At 45.4% G+C, this 19,666-nt stretch overlaps 1 protein-coding gene across 4 annotated transcripts in view; it reads left to right on the top strand.

Moving 5' to 3' along the window:
- The window catches only part of ANKRD52 (ankyrin repeat domain 52), a 664,467-nt gene that overhangs the window by 46,128 nt on the left and 598,673 nt on the right, over positions 1 to 19,666 (top strand). For 3 of the 4 annotated variants that reach the window (XM_069230557.1, XM_069230556.1, XM_069230555.1), the window contains exons 2-4: positions 813 to 896; positions 13,823 to 13,901; positions 14,848 to 14,918. In XM_069230557.1, the coding sequence (XP_069086658.1) occupies positions 813 to 896; positions 13,823 to 13,901; positions 14,848 to 14,918 (234 nt within the window). Of the gene's footprint in view, positions 1 to 812; positions 897 to 13,822; positions 13,902 to 14,659; positions 14,698 to 14,847; positions 14,919 to 19,666 lie in introns of those variants that run through there. The other variant, XM_069230558.1, reaches the window with a different exon arrangement.

The raw sequence follows: 19,666 nt of genomic DNA on the forward strand, positions 1-19,666 counted from the left end.
ATCTGTTGTAAGTGCAAAACGAATACAATTTACCTATAAACCTTTTTACTGTATCACAAGAGAGGAAAGTTGCTTTGGGGGAAGGAAGGGAGGTAAATAAATACATTGATGGTTGGTGTATCTGGCTGAGGTAGGGAGAGAAATTTGTGCTTTTTGTCCGTACCTGATGCTTCGGTGTAGTTGTGTTTCGTAAAGAAGTCAATACTGGTTAGGTGTGCATAAATATTGTTTGGGCATTTGGGAGATCTTTGTAAAAGTAGGCAAGTGTCGTTGGCATCACGTTCTTAGCTTCAAATTGTATAATTGTTTCGTTTTTTAAGTATGTAACACGGGCACATTTTTGTGTAGGAACTTTTTATTTCCTGGCTTAGTCTGTAGTGTAAATGAGAAGCTCTGGCGTCATATAGTTTCCCAGGTGGTGTAAGAGGGTCAATGTCACATTGGACGTAACTTTCGACTACTTTCAGGAACAGCTTTTGTCAACATTATAGGTTAAGATGTTAGCTGAGTTCTGTATCCACGGCTATGTTTTGTAACTTGTCTTGAGCTCAAGGTGGTCAAATGAAATATATGCAGCTTTTTCAGCTCTTTCAAGGAGCTTCAGTCAATAAAGGCTGGCACTACTCAAGAGTGTTGGTTGTGTCTCCACAAGCACAAGAAGGAAAGTGGGTGTTTTCCACCATCTAAGCTGCCATTTTAGCATGAGCAAACCCCAAAGAAAATCCTGGAACGTTCTTTGCAAGCCTTTAATTTTTGTATTAAATTGTAGATTTATCCTAGCTTCTTTAACTGTTTTTGGTCTCTTTCGGCAGCCGCCTCTGGTCCAAGCAATATTTAACAGAGATGTAGAAGAAGTCCAACTGTTGCTCAGCCAGAAGGAGAACATCAATGTGCTGGTGAGTTCATGTTTTTATGATCTAAAATCATCATGTAACAGTTTGATTCTGCATTTCTAAGCTAATGTTTCTCCATACAGCCAAGAGCCAGTTTGTGCATGCAGATGTTATCTTGTGTCTGCAAGGGCACACTTGTGCACATTAATGTTATCCAGTGTCATAAAGATTCATGCAAATGTCACCCTATACCAGCAAGAGTATGCTTGGCTGAAGCTACTGTCACCCTGTACCAGCAAGGGTCAACTTGTCCAAGGTAATGGTATTCTGTACCATTAACTGTCCTTGTTTCCTAACTAATGACCTATATGCCAGCAAGAGCTTTCTTGGCCACTTTAATGTTATCCTGTACAGCAAGAGTACTCTTGTCTACACTAATTTTGTGTGTCCATCAGCATGATCCCTCTTTTTGAAGCTAAGGTTACCATGTAGCAGCAAAAGTATGTTTTTTTTTTTTTTTTTGCGATTGCCCTCCTCTGCCAACAAGAAGCCGCTTGTGAAGTTACTGTTCTGTTATGTGTATTTATAGAGTGCACCATCACCGTAAAGGTATCCTGGCGATGTGCTGGTTGTGTGTGCCTAGCCCTGCCTGATGTAGATTGGTTAATTGAAAATCTAGGTCTTCAGCTTCTTGCTGAGTTCAAGAAAAGAGGAGGAGTCTCTGACCTGGAATGGGAGGTTGTTCCATGTTTTAGGAAAAACGTAAGAGGATGTCCATCCCCTTGATCTGCTTCTGTGTACATGTGGGATGTGTGCGAGTAGGAGTCCGGCAGAGCAGAGGTGGCTGGTGGAAGAAGATGCGACTGCTCAGGTAGGTGGGGCCGAAGTTATGTAGTGCCCTGAGTGTGTGTTGTGAGAGGACTATAAAATAAGCATGTTTGTGTATAGGGAGCCAGTGGAACTCACTCAGGTGTGATCTGGATAGTTTGGGGAAGGTTGAGAATGAGCCTGGCTGACTCGTTCTTGATAATTGTAGTTTTATGGTGAGTTGCTTGGTGATTCTGGTGTAGAGGGTGTTACTGTAGACCAACTTACTGTTAACTAGGGCATTAGTGATGATATTTCTGGTGTTGCTTCGGAGCCATTTGAAGATCTTCCTCTGCGCCTTCAAGTTGTGTAAACTGAATGCTTTGACAGCCTTGACTTCTGCGGTCATGTCCAGTTTGCTTTTGATTATGATTCTGAGGTTCCTGGTGTTAGTGCAAAGTATGAGTTTGAATTAAGCTGCCCACAAGTTGGAGTCCCATGGCGAGATGTTCTTGCCGAAGATCACTACTTCTCTCTTGTTGGTGTTGAATTTTAGACAGTTGGCTTTCTTTACTGATTTCGGTCATGCAGGTGGTGAACTTGTTTCTTTTGCTTTTGATCTTTTCTATGAGGGAAAGTAACATTGCCCAGAGGGATTATACACGCATTGACGAGGGTGGGACTGAACAATGAACTTTGAAGCACTCTGCAGATGAGTTTGTGGGCTTCCAAGGAGTAAGGTGCCAGACTGGTAGCTTGTCTTCTGTCTGTTAAGAAAGGGCAGATCTAGCGGAGAGTGGGGCTTTGGGTGCCAATCTCACGCTGGCGCCTGATTAAGATAGAATGCGAGTCTGTGTCTAGTGCTGCAGAGAGGTCCAGAACAATGAGGGCTGCTGTGTGTTCTCTTCCAAGAATCATGCAGATGTAATCTGTGGCAGCGATGAGTGCTCTTTATGGACTTGGGTTGAGCCTGAATCTGGACTGTGTGACATTGAGGAGCTGATGATTTCGGAGGAGGTCGCTGAGGTTTCAGTTGCATGTATGGTTTTTCTTCATACCTTGGCTGAACATAGTAGGAGGGAGATGAGTCTGTAGTTGGTAAGCATTGCAGGTCCAGCGGATGGTTCCTTGAGCAGGGCTTGATGGCATATTTCCAGGTATCTAGGAATGTGGCCGAGCACATGGAAGCATTGAGTATAGGTGTTAGTGCTTCACTGATTGGTATGAGTCTTTTGATGGAGTGGTGGGGCAGTGGGCAGTCATGGTAGCTGTAATGATGGCAAGCCAAACTTAAGGGTTTGTTGATGAGGTCTAATTGAAAGTTGAAGTTGCAGTATGAGGAGGTGATTTTGTTGTAGAAGAATTCAGAGAGCTTGTTGTAAAGGCCTTGAAAGAGGTTGATGTTGCTAGCAGTGACCGGAGACAGTGAAATCTTTGATGGTGAAGATTTCCTTGCAGCTGTTTGTGCCAGTCTCAGTGTGGTCTGCAAGAGCTGCGTACTTGGTGTTCTGTATCTGCTGGATGTAGCGTCTTAGGGTAGATTTGAAGATGTCTTTAGATGTAGTGCCTTGACTTGTTCTCCATTTGCTTGCAGTGGTGTTATTCAGCCTAAGTTCCTCTGTGTACCAGCTAGCATGAGGTTTAACTCTTGCCTTTGGGTTGTGCTTTAGGGGAACCAGAATATGTTGGCACATAAAGTAATCCAGCTGTTTAGATTCTCGATGACTTTTGGCAAGTTGCTGGTGTGCTCTGGCCAGTGCACGGGGAGAGGGCAGAAGCCCAGTCCTGTTCTGTGATGCCTTTCCAGCTGCGGCGGGTTGGTCGGATGGTGGTAGATCTGTGGTGGTGCAGGATAGGTATGCTGAAACTGATAAGGTGTGGTCCATCCAGGTCATAGTTACTACCACTTGTCGACTGTGATATTCCTGAATTAGGAGAAAAGGTTTCTGTACTGTGCAGGGGGAAGGACCAGGTTTTCTAAAAAGGCCGTAGAGTTTGGGTCGGTGAGGTCTTCTAGGTGAAACTTAAGGTAGGACAGGAGAGTGAAGGTGCTGGTGTTGATGATGAGGGATGCGCTGTAGTCCATGATGTTGCTGGTGATATTGGTGGAGCGCCCGGTGGTCTGTATAGAAGGGTTCCAGCTATGGAGAAGTTGGCTGTGATACATATCTTGAATGTGAGGTGTTTCGTGTAGCTGGTCAGGTTGTTTGTTTGGATTGTGCAGCTTATGGTGCCTTTGAATATGATGGTAACTTCACATCTGGTCTTGTGCTGATGGTCTTGTGTGGCAATATTGTAACCAGCAGAGATGGTTGCAATGATGTTTGGGTTTAGCCATGTTTCCTTAAGGAGGAGCAGGTGCAGACAGTGGTCATGCAGTAAGTCCCATATCTGTGTCGTGTTTTGTGAGGGAGTGTTAAGGAGCATGCATGTGAGTGTAGTGTGTTGTATGGGTAGTGGTTGATCAGTGTGAACGGGTGGCTGGTTTGTGAGAGTGGCGCTGATAGGTTCTGTTGGTGCTGGAGCAATGAATGTAGGGTGTGGCAGAGAGCATGAGAACGTACACAAGGACCATGTAAATGTTGCCTCAGTGTTATGTGGTGTGGCTTGGCAACAGTGCGTCAATCGGCGGCTGGGGTTGACAGCGTGAAGGAGCATAGCAGATTAATGGTGAGTAGGGGGGACGGGGATTCCTGGCACTGGACCGAGTGCAGGCGCAGGCGAGCTTGCCTTTAGCGTGCCTTCAGAATGCCAGAGGCACACCAGCTGCGCATCCTGCCTGCAGCCTCCATTTATTAGGTCCGGGGGGGGGGGGGGGCATAAGAGGTACTGAGTGCAGGGGGTGGTTTGTGGTGTGCAGATGAATTGTGGGAAATTGTCCTTTTGCTTGGCTTCTTTTAAAGATTGTTTTGGCAGGAGGCTAGAGATGTCACTGTGGAGATGGATGATGGGAAAATATACTGTATCCTGTACCAATAAGTGTCCACTTGTCTAAGCTAATGATATTGTGTACTAGCAGGAGTCCTCTTGCCAAAGTTAATGGCACCCTGTACCAGCAAGAGTCCATATGCCCAAATTAATTCGTAGTGTACCAGTAAGAGTCCTCTCGTAAAAGCTGATGGTATCTTGTGCCAGACAAGCCAGCTTGTTTATGCCTATGTCACCTTGTACCAGTAAAAGCTTTCTTATGCTATATTATCTCTGATACTGTCATGTTCCAGCAAGGGCTTGCTTGTCCACTCTTAAGTTTTCTTGTCCCAGGAAGTAGAGGTGGGTGAGCGCTGAAAGCTCGAACCAAGCCCAAGCCTGAAACCTGGCTATGGCCCAGCTTAAGGTCCCATTGGAACCTCAATCCCATGACAAGCCAAGCTTTTGTGGCTTCTGCCCTACCACCCTCTGTCCTACTGAGGATGTGGTGCTTTGGTCAGAGCTATCAACTTTGAAACTGGCCTACACCTAGCAGTGTGGAAGGGAAGGAAATAATATATTGGAATACTTTTAGTGCCCACCAAGATTGGAGGGAGAGGATAGTAACCACCATTCCTCCCAAGGAACTGCATCAGAGGTTGGACCTGGGAGGGCTTTATGACTCTCCAATTAAACTCCTATCTTGGAATGCAGCAGGTCTGAGATCTAAAACAAACAACCCAGAATATGCTATACATATCCTGATATCTAGGAGTCTTTTGAAGAGGCTAAGCAGCAATACTATTCCAAGAAAAATTCTGCAGCATGGAATTGCTCAAAATTAATATTTAAAATCTTGAAGAAGGCGAGTAATTTCTAGCACATCTAGTCAAGACTAAACCCCAGATGCACCTGCTAGGATCCAGAGATACTGTGTGCAGAAGCTTGAGTCTCTGCTGGACTGCGTCTTCACAACCACATCTGGCCATTGCCTACGTTGAAAATCGATAGTCCATTGCCAACATTTTCCATTGAATGATGCTGTGAGCACATTAATAGTAGTTTTCAGGTTGAAACACGTTTCTTCTCCAGACTTTGACTATATCATAGGGAGTCAGAAAGGCATCTAGCACCAAGAGTGACCTTTGCTTCTCACTCAGAATGAAAAACTGTGTGGTTCATTTCTCAGTGACAGCCAAAGTGATTAACACCACTTTGTAGAAAAACATTTCCCAAATGTTAAAAACAACCTTACATCATGCTGTTACGAAAGTTATCCCTAATTTGGCATACCTTGCATGCTTTGGCCCAGTTTCTCGAGTCCCCTTCTCAAAACTCATGAAGAAAGAAGTGAAACTACAGATCAATGAAAGGACATTACTCTTTGGGGAACAAATTGACTGGTGCTAGACCTGGCAGAGGTAACAACCCTGTATGTCTTGAAGTCAGAGAGCAGTTACTTTTCCTTGAAGATAGGGGTTCAGTAACCACACTAGTGCTGTTGGTCAGTCTTAAACATGATATTTTGCTTGAAGGCTAGCTGAAGTGCTGAACTGTAATACTCCCCAGCTTCTCTGCAATATTGTTTTAACATCAGGAGGCAAACAGTGTGTGCCTTAGTGCTGCTGATGGAGGGAAAAAGTTTCATATTTATGTAGGTTTAACTCCCATTATGGGTCACCTCGTTGAAGGCACCAGAACACACAGTCTACAAGTGGAGGCTCTTCATAACTGAATGAAAGACAGTTAGCCAACCCCTTACTTTTACAAAAAGAAGGGCAGAGCAGAAACTTTGTTGGATACTAGTGTGGTGGTCATCTCTATTACAAAGAAAGTGAAATCGTGTTTTGTTTTTTTAAAAATCTTTTGACTATCAGGTAACAGTGTGGCCAATCAGGGGTGTGGAATATCTAGTTGTCCATGGGACAGGCTGCTTCATAAATCTACTTATCCTATAAAAAATCTACTTGTCCCTTTGGTGCCATGTAGTGCAGCGACAAATTATGACAACAGTCTCATTATTTAAGAGCTCTGATAATAGCCTCTCTGATTATACCCGAGCTAATACTATAGTAGGGGGTGAATACTAGCAATTTCAATCCCTGCTATAGCAATTTCCTTATTTTGCCATCTTTCTGCAGATCTACATACTTGGGCTGGTGGAAGCAGTAAGCAATAGTTCCAGGTCTGGAATGCCTTTTGAGTCTCTGCAAACTTACTAACTCGCATGTTTTAAGGATTTTCACCAGCACTTCTCTAATCTTTTTCCATACAGAGAAAAGTTGCAAATTTACTCCTAACGAGGACTGAGGCAGACGTTCTTCCAGTGGTTGGGAAAAAGGTGGTGGAGGGAAAGCGAACTTGGAAACACACCATAGATTTTTGCATAAGTAAATCTACACATGTACATATGCTCCTGCTAAAATACGGTTCACAAATATTTTCTTGCGGTATGATATCCTGGTCTACTTCTGTAAATTCTTATGAATTCATGAAAACCACTAATGCAAAGACATACACCATGGGTGTACTTTTGTGACTTTATTTAAGAATTTTGCCTCTAATTAGGTCTGACGTTAACCAAGACATTTTGTTTTTATCAAAATTCTATTTCTCGCTATCTGTCGACGGGCTTTACTGTGAGTGATAGTCTTCTCCTCTTCCACAAGGAGCATATTGGCACACAGAGTAGTTTTGTTCAATGCCAGGAACTACTGTGGCTATTTGTGTTTTTGGAGATCCCAATTTTTTTTTTTGCTTTGCTTTTTGCCAATGTTTGTTACCATGTCGAGGGATTGGCTGCTCCCACAACAGTAACGTTTTACAAAAGCTATGTCAAAACAAGGCACACATTGACAAATCCAAAAGACTGATCACCAATGTCGGCTCAGTTGATTTTGCCAGTGCTTGTTTAGTTGCGTGTTTCCCATAATCTTGTTGAAAATAGTTACACTGATTTTCTATTATGAATATTTTTGGAAAATACTAGCATGCATCAACACATTTTACTAGATGGTGCTTCAAAGAAACAGTACCTAAAATTTCCCAGTAGCAAATGTTTTTTTTGTTTTTTGCTTTTTTTTTTTTTCCTGAACATTTCCTCGTGAAAGGAGATCATCAATCTTTCTTACAAGCTTCTGAAAACCTGTGCATCTAATCAGAGAGCATTCTGGGAGCATTATGCATAACTTCATATTGTTAAACTTTTCCAATGTGTGTGTACACTTTTTTGTTGGTTCCACTGTCAGTAGTGCAGTGTGACCGTGTGACCTTACAATGTTTATTTAGATCACTCATCCCAATAATAAAGGCTTTGCATTAATGAACCATAAATACAGATTTGAACAGCATTAACATAAGGACACAGATATTACCTCCACTGCAGACAGTTTCCTTCCCTGTAAACTGGAAGCCAAAGGGTTTGTGCTGTAGGGGATTGGGCCTATTTGTCCCAAGGACAAAATAAACATGAAAACATGTCCTTGATCCCAAAAAATATCTCCTGGGCGTCGGGCTATAGGAATTTTCCACCCCTGGGCTACTATATTCAGTTGCTGGTCATACTCTACCTTAGAAGAAAAAGCTTGGAAACTATTGCCTACTTTACCACAGGCTAACAAATTGACTGCTACAAAAGGATATTTACTTGGATGTCAGTAAAAAAAAAAGCTCACCCTGCTTCAGAAGATTCCAATCTAAGCAGCCCATACAATGATTGTGTTTCCAACCCTCTGGAAGAAAGCTGCTAAGTGGCTACATCAATTGAAGCCGAATGGCAACTGGTATTAAACATTCTGCATTTTTAATGTTAATGAATGGAGGGAGTGGACTTCAGTGGGCAATGAAAACTGATTGCTTCTTGCCTTCTGGACTGCCTTTGCAATATATGCATTTGATGCCCTTGGGCGTATGTTTTTCATAAAAGGATTTGTGTTGAAAAAGTTCTATTTGGATTTCTCAGTTTTCACTCTAGATGTTGACCATAATAGATTTTTCTGCCATTGAGCATTGTCACAGGGAAACATGCAGGTATTTTTTGTAGGCAAGTTTGAACAAACAATGAGAAGCGCTTCTTTTTAAGGCACTTAAGCAGTTTTGTTATTTTTAAGTGTTATGTATAACAGGCATTACCATCACCAGCTGGAATGACACTACGTTTCTTAACCTCCAGTGAATGGAAGGCTGAGTTAACCATGCTGAGGTTGTGACCTGCAAATTACACTGGGTTCTTATTACAGCAGTTGCCCGGGGGTGCAACTGGCATTTTCGCCTGCTTTGTGCACCCCTGGGGCACTTTGGTCTTACTGAAGGGGCTGCAGACACTCTTGCAGCCTCTTATGTAATACAGATAGCACTGGTGCACATGTAGCGCCAGTGCAATTGAGGGAAGGCTTTCCCTCATTTGCATGGGGGCGTGGTCCCATGCAAATAAGGGAATCTCTTAGCCTCTCACCTGTGCCGTATTACCAACCTGGGTGCAGAGGCAAACATACCTTTAGGAGGCACATCGAAAGTCCTGAGCTCATGTGCAATGACCAAACAACGTACACAGTTAATGCGGGTTCCCTCCCTTCCTAATAAGGCTGCTCGCCCCCACTAACTCCTAATAGAATACTTTGGGATTGCGTAGCAAGCTCTGTCCACTGATCATGGAACCCCTGGACTCTTAGCACAATATATCTCATCTCATTTGGATCTATCATATAAAGAGCCAGCTCCCTACACCTATGGTCTCGCCAACATTTCAATCGGCGGGTTGACCGCCAAGGCGGCAGACTGAAAACCGGTGGCAGAACAAATACTGACAACATCTAAGTCGGGCCCTAAGTTGCTTGGCTGGTTGTGAACTATGTTCATGTCAAGTTCAACAGCTGTACTTGTATTAGATGTTATAGGTGGTCATTTAAAAAGTATGTAAAGTTATTGACAATTTTGTAGAGGCATGTAGAAGAACATTTATATTTGGTCCAGGCAGCTGGAGAAGGTTAGTTGTGATTTACAAGAACAGTGTCAATAACTGGTGTCTGCCATGGCACAACAATAATACTCAGGATAAAACTTGTAGAAATTTTGCTGAAGACCTTTGAAATAAGGAAATATTTTTGGAAATTAAAAACACAGTTGTTAGGAATGGAGTTATGTGGTTGGCTAGGGAATGCACCTCAGCCAGGCAGAGCCTACCACTCTAGTCAGGGCAAGAGAGCTACACACCCAAGATAACCTCTGCTCACCCCCTTGGTAGCTTGGCAAGAGCAGTCAGGCTTATCCCTGAGGCAATGTGTAAGGCGCTGGTGGGGATAAAATGACTAAGTCGACATGGCACTCCCCTCAGAGTGCCATGCCAGCCTCACACTGCCTGTGGCATAGGTAAGTCACCCCTCTAGCAGGCCTTACAGCCCTAAGGCAGGGTGCACTTTACCACAGGTGAGGGCATGTGTGCATGAGCACTATGCTCCTACAGTGTCTAAGCAACACCTTAGGCATTGTAAGTGCAGGGTAGCCATAAAGAGCATATGGCCTGGGAGTTTGTCAAACACGAACTCCACAGTTCCATAATGGCTACACTGAAATCTGGGAAGTTTGGTATCAAACGTCTCAGCACAATAAATGCACACTGATGCCAGTGTGGAATTTATTGTAAAAAGCACCCGGAGGGCATCTTAGAGATGCTCCCTAAATACCAGTCTGACTCCTAGTGCTAGGCTGACCAGTTTCTGCCAGCCTGCCACAACCAGACGAGTTTCTGGGCACATGGGTAGAGTGCCTTTGTCACTCTGTGGCCAGGAACAAAGCCTGTACTGGGTGCAGGAACTGTAACACCTGGTGGTGAGCCTCAAAGGCTCATGCCTTTTGTTACAGCACCCCAGGGCATCCCAGCTAGTGGAGATGCCCGCTCCTCTGGCCACTGCCCCCACTTTTGGCACCAAGGCTGGAGGAGATAATGAGAAAAACAAGGAGTCGTCACCCACCAGTCAGGACAGCCCCTAAGGTGCCCTGAGCTGAGGTGACCCCTGCATTTAGAAATCCTCCATCTTGGTTTTGGAGGATTCCCCCAATAGGATTAGGGATGTCCCCCCCCCCCTCCCCTCCCCTCGGGGAGGAGGCACACAGAGGGTGTAGCCACCCTCCAGGACAGTAGCCATTGGCTACTGCCCTCCTGATCTAAACACACTCCTAAATCTAGTATTAAAGGGGCGACCCAGAACCCAGGAAATCAGATTCCTACTCAAAGAAGGACTGCTGACCTGAAAGCCCTGCAGAGACGGCGGAGACAACAACTACTTTGGCCCCAGCCCTTCCGGCCTGTCTCCAGACTCAAAGAATCTGCACAGCGACGCAGCCGACAGGGACCATCGACCTCTGAAGCCTCAGAGGACTGCTCTGAACCCGAAGGACCAAGACACTCCGTGAACAGCGGCACTGTTCAAAAACAGCAACAACTTTGCAACTTTCTGACAACTTTCAAAGAACTCGCTCTTACCGCCGTAAGCGTGAGACTTCACACTCTGCACCCAACGCCCCCTGCTCGAGCTGCAGAGAACCAACACTACAGGGAGGACTCCCAGGCGACTGCGACCTCGTGAGTAACCTGAGATGACCCCCCTGAAGCCCCACAGCGACGCATGCAGAGAGGATCCAGAGGCTCCCCCTGACCACTGCCTGGAACAGAGAACCCGACACCTGGACCAAGCACTGCACCCGCAGCCCACAGGACCAGAAGAAACCAAACTCCAGTGCAGGAGTGACCATCAGGTGACCCTCTGCCTAACCCAGGCGGTGGCTGGCCCGAGAAGCCTCCCTGTGCCCTGCCTGCACCTCTAGTGTGACCCCCGGTTCCCTCCATTGATTCCTATTGAAAACCTGACACCTGCTTTGCACATTGCACCCGGCCGCTGAGGGTGTATTTGGTGTGTCTACTTGCGTCCCCTCCCACCCCCCATGCTCTACAAAACCCCCCTGGTCTGCCCTCCGAAGACGCAGGTACTTACCTGTTGGCAGACTGGAACCGGAGCACCCCTGTTCTCCATAAGTGCCTATGTGTTTTGGACCCTCCTTTGACCTCTGCACCTGACCGGCCCTGTTTGCTGGTGCGGTGACTTTGGTGTTGCCTTGAACCCACAACGGTGGGCTGCCTATGCCCAGGCACTTGAACTTGTAAGTGCCCTACTTTCCTGAAAAACTAACCAATACTTACCCCCCCCCCCCCCCACGAACTGTTGATGTTGCACTGTGTCCACGTTTAAAATAGCTTATAGACATTTTAACTAAAACTGTGTATGTTACTGCTCTAATTCAAAGTTCCTTACTTACCTGTGTGGAGTACCTTCCTTGCATTTTAAGTATTTACTTCCAATCTTGAATCTTGTGGTTCTAAAATAAATTAAGAAAATATATTTTTCTCTATAAAAACTATTTGCCTGGAGTAAGTCTTTGAGTGTGTGTTCCTCATTTATTGCCTGTGTGTGTACAACAAATGCTTAACACTACCCTGTGATAAGCCTGCTGCTCGACCACACTACCACAAAATAGAGCATTAGAATTATCTAATTTTGCCACTATCTTAATTCTAAGGGGAACCCTTGGACTCTGTGCACACTATCTCTTACTTTGAGTTAGTATATACAGAGCCAACTTCCTACGCATATATTTAACCATGAGTAAATATACATTTGTTAAACAGGCTTAAAGAGTATGTGTATAATTTATTATTATAAAAATAGTAACTAAACCTATTTCTTAAAAAACTATACATATCTAGAATATACACATAATCAGATTATAAATATTTTCAACACAGGCATATGGAGTCCATTGCTGTTTGTATATGGTGGTTATGAAGGAAATAGCCAATTCTTCAGTAGTGTTCTGAGACAAGATAGTTATCCGTAGTCTTCTATATGGGGGTAATGAATTCCATAGTTTGGCTGCTTAAACAGAGACGGATATACCACCTATTATCTTTTTCTTGTATGGTGGTGTTTTAAGGCGGGGTGCCAATCTTGAGTAGAGGTTTCTATGTTGAATGTATTTAGTTATTTTGTTTCTGATGAAAAGCGTGCCTGTTCCATGTATATCTTTGTGAGTGATACAAAGCAGCTTGAAGGTGGATCTTCTGGCAATGGGTAACCAGTGCAGTGCTTTCAAGGCAGGTGAGATGTGGGCTTGTGACTTTACATGTAATAATAGACCGGCAGTTGAGTTCTGAATACACTGTCGTTTTTTCATAATAGATGGAGATGATCCATGGTAGAGGCCATTGGCATAGGCAAATTTAGATAGTACGAGAGAGATTGTAGTCTGCACCTTGTGTGAAAATCTGAGGTGGGGGAAGATGCGTTGCAGAGTCTTCAAGGTGATGAAGCTTGATTGTGCTCATTTTTCCACTTGTCCATTCGTTGTTAACTTGGAGTCCATGGTAATTTCAAGATTTATTACTTTCTTGGATACTTGAGGAGGTGGCCCCAGATCGTCAGGCCAGGCGCACAGTGGGTCCTAATTTTCCCAGTCTCCACATGTGAGTGTTTTCAGTTTTGGAAGCATTCAGTTTGAGATGGCTCCAAGTCATCCACTGATCAACGGCTCTAAGGGAACTGAAAATTTGTGAGTTTTCAATGTTTTTGGGGCATTCCAATTTAAGTAGTATTTGTGTCTCATCTGTGCATAGTTGTAGCATGCGAGTTGAAAATCATTGATGAATTCGGTAATGACATCATGTAGATCTTGAAAAGAACAGGTGAGATGTTTGATCCTTGGGGGACCCCTGCTTTTGTCATGGTCAACAGTATCAAAGGCACCTGAGAGATCTAAGAGAAGTAGTGCAGCAACTCCAATGCAGTTGACTGTGTTTGACCAGGCGTTGAAGGAACTTGGTTGAGCAGAGCCATGACGATGGACCGTGTAGGGAAAGGAAGCTGATGGTGAAGGGGCACGGTGATTGGTTTCATAGGTGAGTCCAAATGTCTTCGCTAAAGTGTGGTAAGCTTGAGACACAGTAAAACTCATTTTTGTCGGAGACAGATAGGAATAAAATGGTGATCTAGAGATCCAGAGCATTTTAAATGATAACATTCTAAATCAGTGAAAGATTTCGGAGGTAAAGGCAGTGGTTTCTCCATTGTTATTCCATCATCTTCGCAAGTGATTGTTTAGAGGACCCAATTTCAGAGCCTTCTGTTTTGCATTGGTCTGTCTCATTAGCCTCTTTATGTAATTTTAGCACAAATCACACTGACATTGACCCACCCCCCACCCCCGTCTGTCCCTTTTCTTTTTAGGACCAAGACCGGCGGACCCCACTGCATGCTGCTGCCTATCTGGGTGATGTCTTCATCATCGAGCTCTTGATATTATCAGGTGAGGACTGTTGCTAAAAAGGCCAGTGTTGCTATTCAGTGCTTAACTTGTGAACAAATGAGTGCTGGTGCCCAAGCACTGCTTAGAAGTTGTGACTGACGCAATTAAGTATCACCGATTACCAAGGCTGCACAGCCTTCAGTCCACCTCAGACCTCTTTAATCCACTTCCAGACACTTCCTGTCCCTTAATCTCACTCTTGCATGTTCATGCTTTTTCCCTTTGAGGTAGTTTTTCCTTTGTCCTTATTTTTCCATTTCTGTTTTTCCCTTTATTTCTCTTGATAAATATCGGATGAGGAAAAATAGGTGCCGGTCCTTAAAAATGAGTGTCGGTGAACCCCACTGGCACAAATAAAGCACTGTTTTAATTTGTCACTAGGTATCTTTCAGATTTTACATTGACATTTGTCTCCCAATGTATTCACTTTCAATAGTGAGAGTTGTGCCAGACAGCAGGTAAGCAACCACAAGTTAGAATGCCCCATATCTGCTCTTGCAGTGCAATTGATCAAAATTTCAGAGAGACGTCAGGGTGTAGGAGATTGAAGGCCCACCTTATAGCACCTCTGGATGATAAACAGGGAGAGTAGGCAAGCTAGCATTTAGCTTCTATAGCATTTATAGGGCTTGGTTGTTGTGTCCTGAAGGCTAAGCCAAAATGAAGGCCATAGGAAGGCCCCAGTCTTACAATGCCCCTGACTGATAGTCTGCTAAAGGTTAATGAAGCTAACTTTTGCTTCCAAGGTACCTGACTGTCCTGGCACAGGAGATTTGATGTTCATACTTCCACTGAGGTAGGAATTATATGTGTCAGTCTTTGCAGAGGGTTTCTTACTTAACATAATGACTCTTGATTCTTATCTATCTAATGTTGAGTTTTGGGAGGAAGGGAAATATTTCATGCTTCATGCAATTTCTTGTGTTCCTACTTTCCTCTGTCGCAGGTGCTAATGTTAACGCCAAGGATGCTGTGTGGCTCACCCCCTTACATCGTGCTGCAGCGTGCCGTCATGAGGTAAGGTCTAGTGTCAGTAAGCCTTTGGTCCTTAAAGGTACAGATGATTTCAACTGGCTTTTCCATTTAATTTTGGCAGCCATTTAAATTAGTCTCTGGTTTTTAGTTAGCTGCTCCAACTCCATTGTGCACTGATGATTATTTTGCAAAGGTCTTGTGTAAAGAAATGGCTCCCTGTTGCAGTTACCCCCCACTTTTTGCCTGATACTGATGCTGACTTGACTGAGAAGAGTGCTGGGACCCTGCTAACCAGGCCCCAGCACCAGTGTTCCTTCACCTAAAATGTACCATTGTATCCACAATTGGCACACCCTGGCATTCAGATAAGACCCTTGTAACTGGTACTTCTAGTACCAAGGGCCCTGATGCCAAGGAAGGTCTCTAAGGGCTGCAGCATGTCTTATGCCACCCTAGAGACCCCTCACTCAGCACAGACACACTGCTTACAAGCCTGTGTGTGCTAGTGAGAACAAAATGAGTAAGTCGACATGGCACTCCCCTCAGGGTGCCATGCCAGCCTCTCACTGCCTATGCAGTATAGGTAAGACACCCCTCTAGCAGGCCTTACAGCCCTAAGGCAGGGTGCACTATACCATAGGTGAGGGTACCAGTGCATGAGCACTGTGCCCCTACAGTGTCTAAACAAAACCTTAGACATTGTAAGTGCAGGGTAGCCATAAGAGTATATGGTCTGGGAGTCTGTTTTACACGAACTCCACAGCACCATAATGGCTACACTGAAAACTGGGAAGTTTGGTATCAAACTTCTCAGCACAATAAATGCACACTGATGCCAGTGTACATTTTATTGCAAAACACACCCCAGAGGGCACCTTAGAGGTGCCCCCTGAAACTTAACCGACTGTCTGTGTAGGCTGACTAGTTCCAGCAGCCTGCCACACCAGAGACATGTTGCTGGCCCCATGGGGAGAGTGCCTTTGTCACTCTGAGGCCAGTAACAAAGCCTGCACTGGGTGGAGATGCAAACACCTCCCCCAGGCAGGAGCTGTAACACCTGGCGGTGAGCCTCAAAGGCTCACCCCTTTGTCACAGCCCAGCAGGGCACTGCAGCTTAGTGGAGTTGCCCGCCCCCTCCGGCCACGGCCCCCACTTTTGGCGGCAAGGCTGGAGGGAACAAAGAAAGCAACAAGGAGGAGTCACTGGCCAGTCAGGACAGCCCCTAAGGTGTCCTGAGCTGAAGTGACTCCAACTTTTAGAAATCCTCCATCTTGCAGATGGAGGATTCCCCCAATAGGGTTAGGACTGTGACCCCCTCCCCTTGGGAGGAGGCACAAAGAGGGTGTAGCCACCCTCAGGGCTAGTAGCCATTGGCTACTAACCCCCCAGACCTAAACACGCCCTTAAATTTAGTATTTAAGGGCTACCCTGAACCCTAGAAAATTAGATTCCTGCAACTACAAGAAGAAGGACTGCCTAGCTGAAAAACCCTGCAGAGGAAGACCAGAAGACAACAACTGCCTTGGCTCCAGAAACTCACCGGCCTGTCTCCTGCCTTCCAAAGAACTCTGCTCCAGCGACGCCTTCCAAAGGGACCAGCGACCTCTGAATCCTCTGAGGACTGCCCTGCTTCGACGACGACAAGAAACTCCCGAGGACAGCGGACCTGCTCCAAAAAGACTGCAACTTTGTTTCAAGAAGCAGCTTTAAAGAACCCTGCAACTCCCCGCAAGAAGCGTGAGACTTGCAACACTGCACCCGGCGACCCCGACTCGGCTGGTGGAGAACCAACACCTCAGGGAGGACCCCCGGACTACTCTACGACTGTGAGTACCAAAACCTGTCCCCCCTGAGCCCCCACAGCGCCGCCTGCAGAGGGAATCCCGAGGCTTCCCCTGACCGCGACTCTCTGAAACCTAAGTCCCGACGCCTGGAAAAGACCCTGCACCCGCAGCCCCCAGGACCTGAAGGACCGGACTTTCACTGGAGAAGTGACCCCCAGGAGTCCCTCTCCCTTGCCCAAGTGGAGGTTTCCCCGAGGAAGCCCCCCCTTGCCTGCCTGCAGCGCTGAAGAGATCCCTTGATCTCCCATTGACTTCCATTACAAACCCGACGCTTGTTTCTACACTGCACCCGGCCGCCCCCGCGCCGCTGAGGGTGAAATTTCTGTGTGGACTTGTGTCCCCCCCGGTGCCCTACAAAACCCCCCTGGTCTGCCCTCCGAAGACGCGGGTACTTACCTGCAAGCAGACCGGAACCGGGGCACCCCCTTCTCTCCATTCTAGCCTATGTGTTTTGGGCACCACTTTGAACTCTGCACCTGACCGGCCCTGAGCTGCTGGTGTGGTGACTTTGGGGTTGCTCTGAACCCCCAACGGTGGGCTACCTTGGACCAAGAACTGAGCCCTGTAAGTGTCTTACTTACCTGGTTAATCTAACAAATACTTACCTCCCCTAGGAACTGTGAAAATTGCACTAAGTGTCCACTTTTAAAACAGCTATTTGTCAATAACTTGAAAAGTATACATGCAATTTTGATGATTTGAAGTTCCTAAAGTACTTACCTGCAATACCTTTCGAATGAGATATTACATGTAGAATTTGAACCTGTGGTTCTTAAAATAAACTAAGAAAAGATATTTTTCTATACAAAAACCTATTGGCTGGATTTGTCTCTGAGTGTGTGTACCTCATTTATTGTCTATGTGTATGTACAACAAATGCTTAACACTACTCCTTGGATAAGCCTACTGCTCGACCACACTACCACAAAATAGAGCATTAGTATTATCTATTTTTACCACTATTTTACCTCTAAGGGGAACCCTTGGACTCTGTGCATGCTATTCCTTACTTTGAAATAGCACATACAGAGCCAACTTCCTACATTGGTGGATCAGCGGTGGGGTACAAGACTTTGCATTTGCTGGACTACTCAGCCAATACCTGATCACACGACAAATTCCAAAATTGTCATTAGAAATTGATTTTTTGCAATTTGAAAAGTTTTCTAAATTCTTAAAAGACCTGCTAGGGCCTTGTGTTAGATCCTGTTTAGCATTTCTTTTAGAGTTTAAAAGTTTGTAAAAGTTTGAATTAGATTCTAGAACCAGTTGTAGATTCTTAAAAAGTATTCCAACTTTTAGAAGCAAAATGTCTAGCACAGATGTGACTGTGGTGGAACTCGACACCACACCTTACCTCCATCTTAAGATGAGGGAGCTAAGGTCACTCTGTAAAATAAAGAAAATAACAATGGGCCCCAAACCTACCAAAATACAGCTCCAGGAGCTTTTGGCAGAGTTTGAAAAGGCCAACCCCTCTGAGGGTGGCAACTCAGAGGAAGAGGATAGTGACCAGGAGGAAAATTCCCCCCTACCAGTCCTATCTAGGGAGAACAGGGTCCCTCAAACCCTGACTCCAAAAATAATAGTCAGAGATGCTGGTTCCCTCACAGGAGAGACCAACACCTCTGAAATCACTGAGGATAACTCCAGTGAAGATGACCCCCTGTTAGCCAGGATGGTCAAAAGATTGGCTTTGGAAAAGCAGCTCCTAGCCATAGAAAGGGAAAGAAAAGAGATGGGCCTAGGTCCCATCGATGGTGGCAGCAACTTAAATAGGGTCAGAGATTCTCCTGACATCCTAAAAATCCCCAAAGGGATTGTAACAAAATATGAAGATGGTGATGACATCACCAAATGGTTCACAGCTTTTGAGAGGGCTTGTGTAACCAGAAAAGTAAACAGATCTCACTGGGGTGCTCTCCTTTGGGAAATGTTCACTGGAAAGTGTAGGGATAGACTCCTCACACTCTCTGGAAAAGATGCAGAATCTTATGACCTCATGAAGGGTACCCTGATTGAGGGCTTTGGATTCTCCACTGAGGAGTATAGAATTAGATTCAGGGGGGCTCAAAAATCCTCGAGCCAGACCTGGGTTGATTTTGTAGACTACTCAGTAAAAACACTAGATGGTTGGTTAACTGGAAATGAAGTGTGTGACTATGTTGGGCTTTATAATTTGTTTATGAAAGAACACATTCTAAGTAACTGCTTCAATGAAAAGTTGCATCAGTATCTGGTAGACCTAGGTCCAATTTCTCCCCAAGAATTGGGAAAGAAGGCAGACCACTGGGTCAAGACTAGGGTAACCAAAACTTCCACTGGGGGTGACCAAAAGAAAGGGGTTACAAAAACTCCCCAGGAGAAAGTGGGTGACACTAGAAACAAAGAAAAAGAGTCCTCTGTAGGCCCCCAAAAACCAGAACAGGTGGGTGGGCCCCAAGACACAACCCAAAACAAAGGTGGGTACCAGGGTAAGAACTGGGATGCCACTAAGGCATGGTGCCACAACTGTAAACAGTCTGGGCACCACACCAAGGACACTTCTTGTCCCAAAAACAAACCCCAGAACAAAATTCCAGGGGTAACCAGTGTAGCCATGGGAGATGACTCCTCAGATGAGGAGGTCTTCATAGCCTTCAACTGGAAACAGGGCCCAACAGGTGAGTTGGAGATTCCAGAGGGAAGTAGACACTTCCACCACCTACTGGTGAATGGAATCCCAACCACTGCCCTGAGAGACACTTGTGCCAGTCACACTATTGTGCATGACAGGCTGGTGCTCTCAAACCAGTACATCCCAGGTGAGACTGCCAGGGTAAGAGTTAGCCTAGACAGGGTCACTAAGAGGCCTGTGGCTTTAGTGCCCATAGAAGTGGGTGGCACTCTTAGCTGGAGAAGGGTAGTAGTCAGTACAGACCTCCCCCTTGATTGTCTCCTTGGAAA

This window comes from Pleurodeles waltl, chromosome 4_2 (genome assembly GCF_031143425.1).
Source record: "Pleurodeles waltl isolate 20211129_DDA chromosome 4_2, aPleWal1.hap1.20221129, whole genome shotgun sequence".
Lineage (NCBI taxonomy): Eukaryota > Metazoa > Chordata > Amphibia > Caudata > Salamandridae > Pleurodeles > Pleurodeles waltl.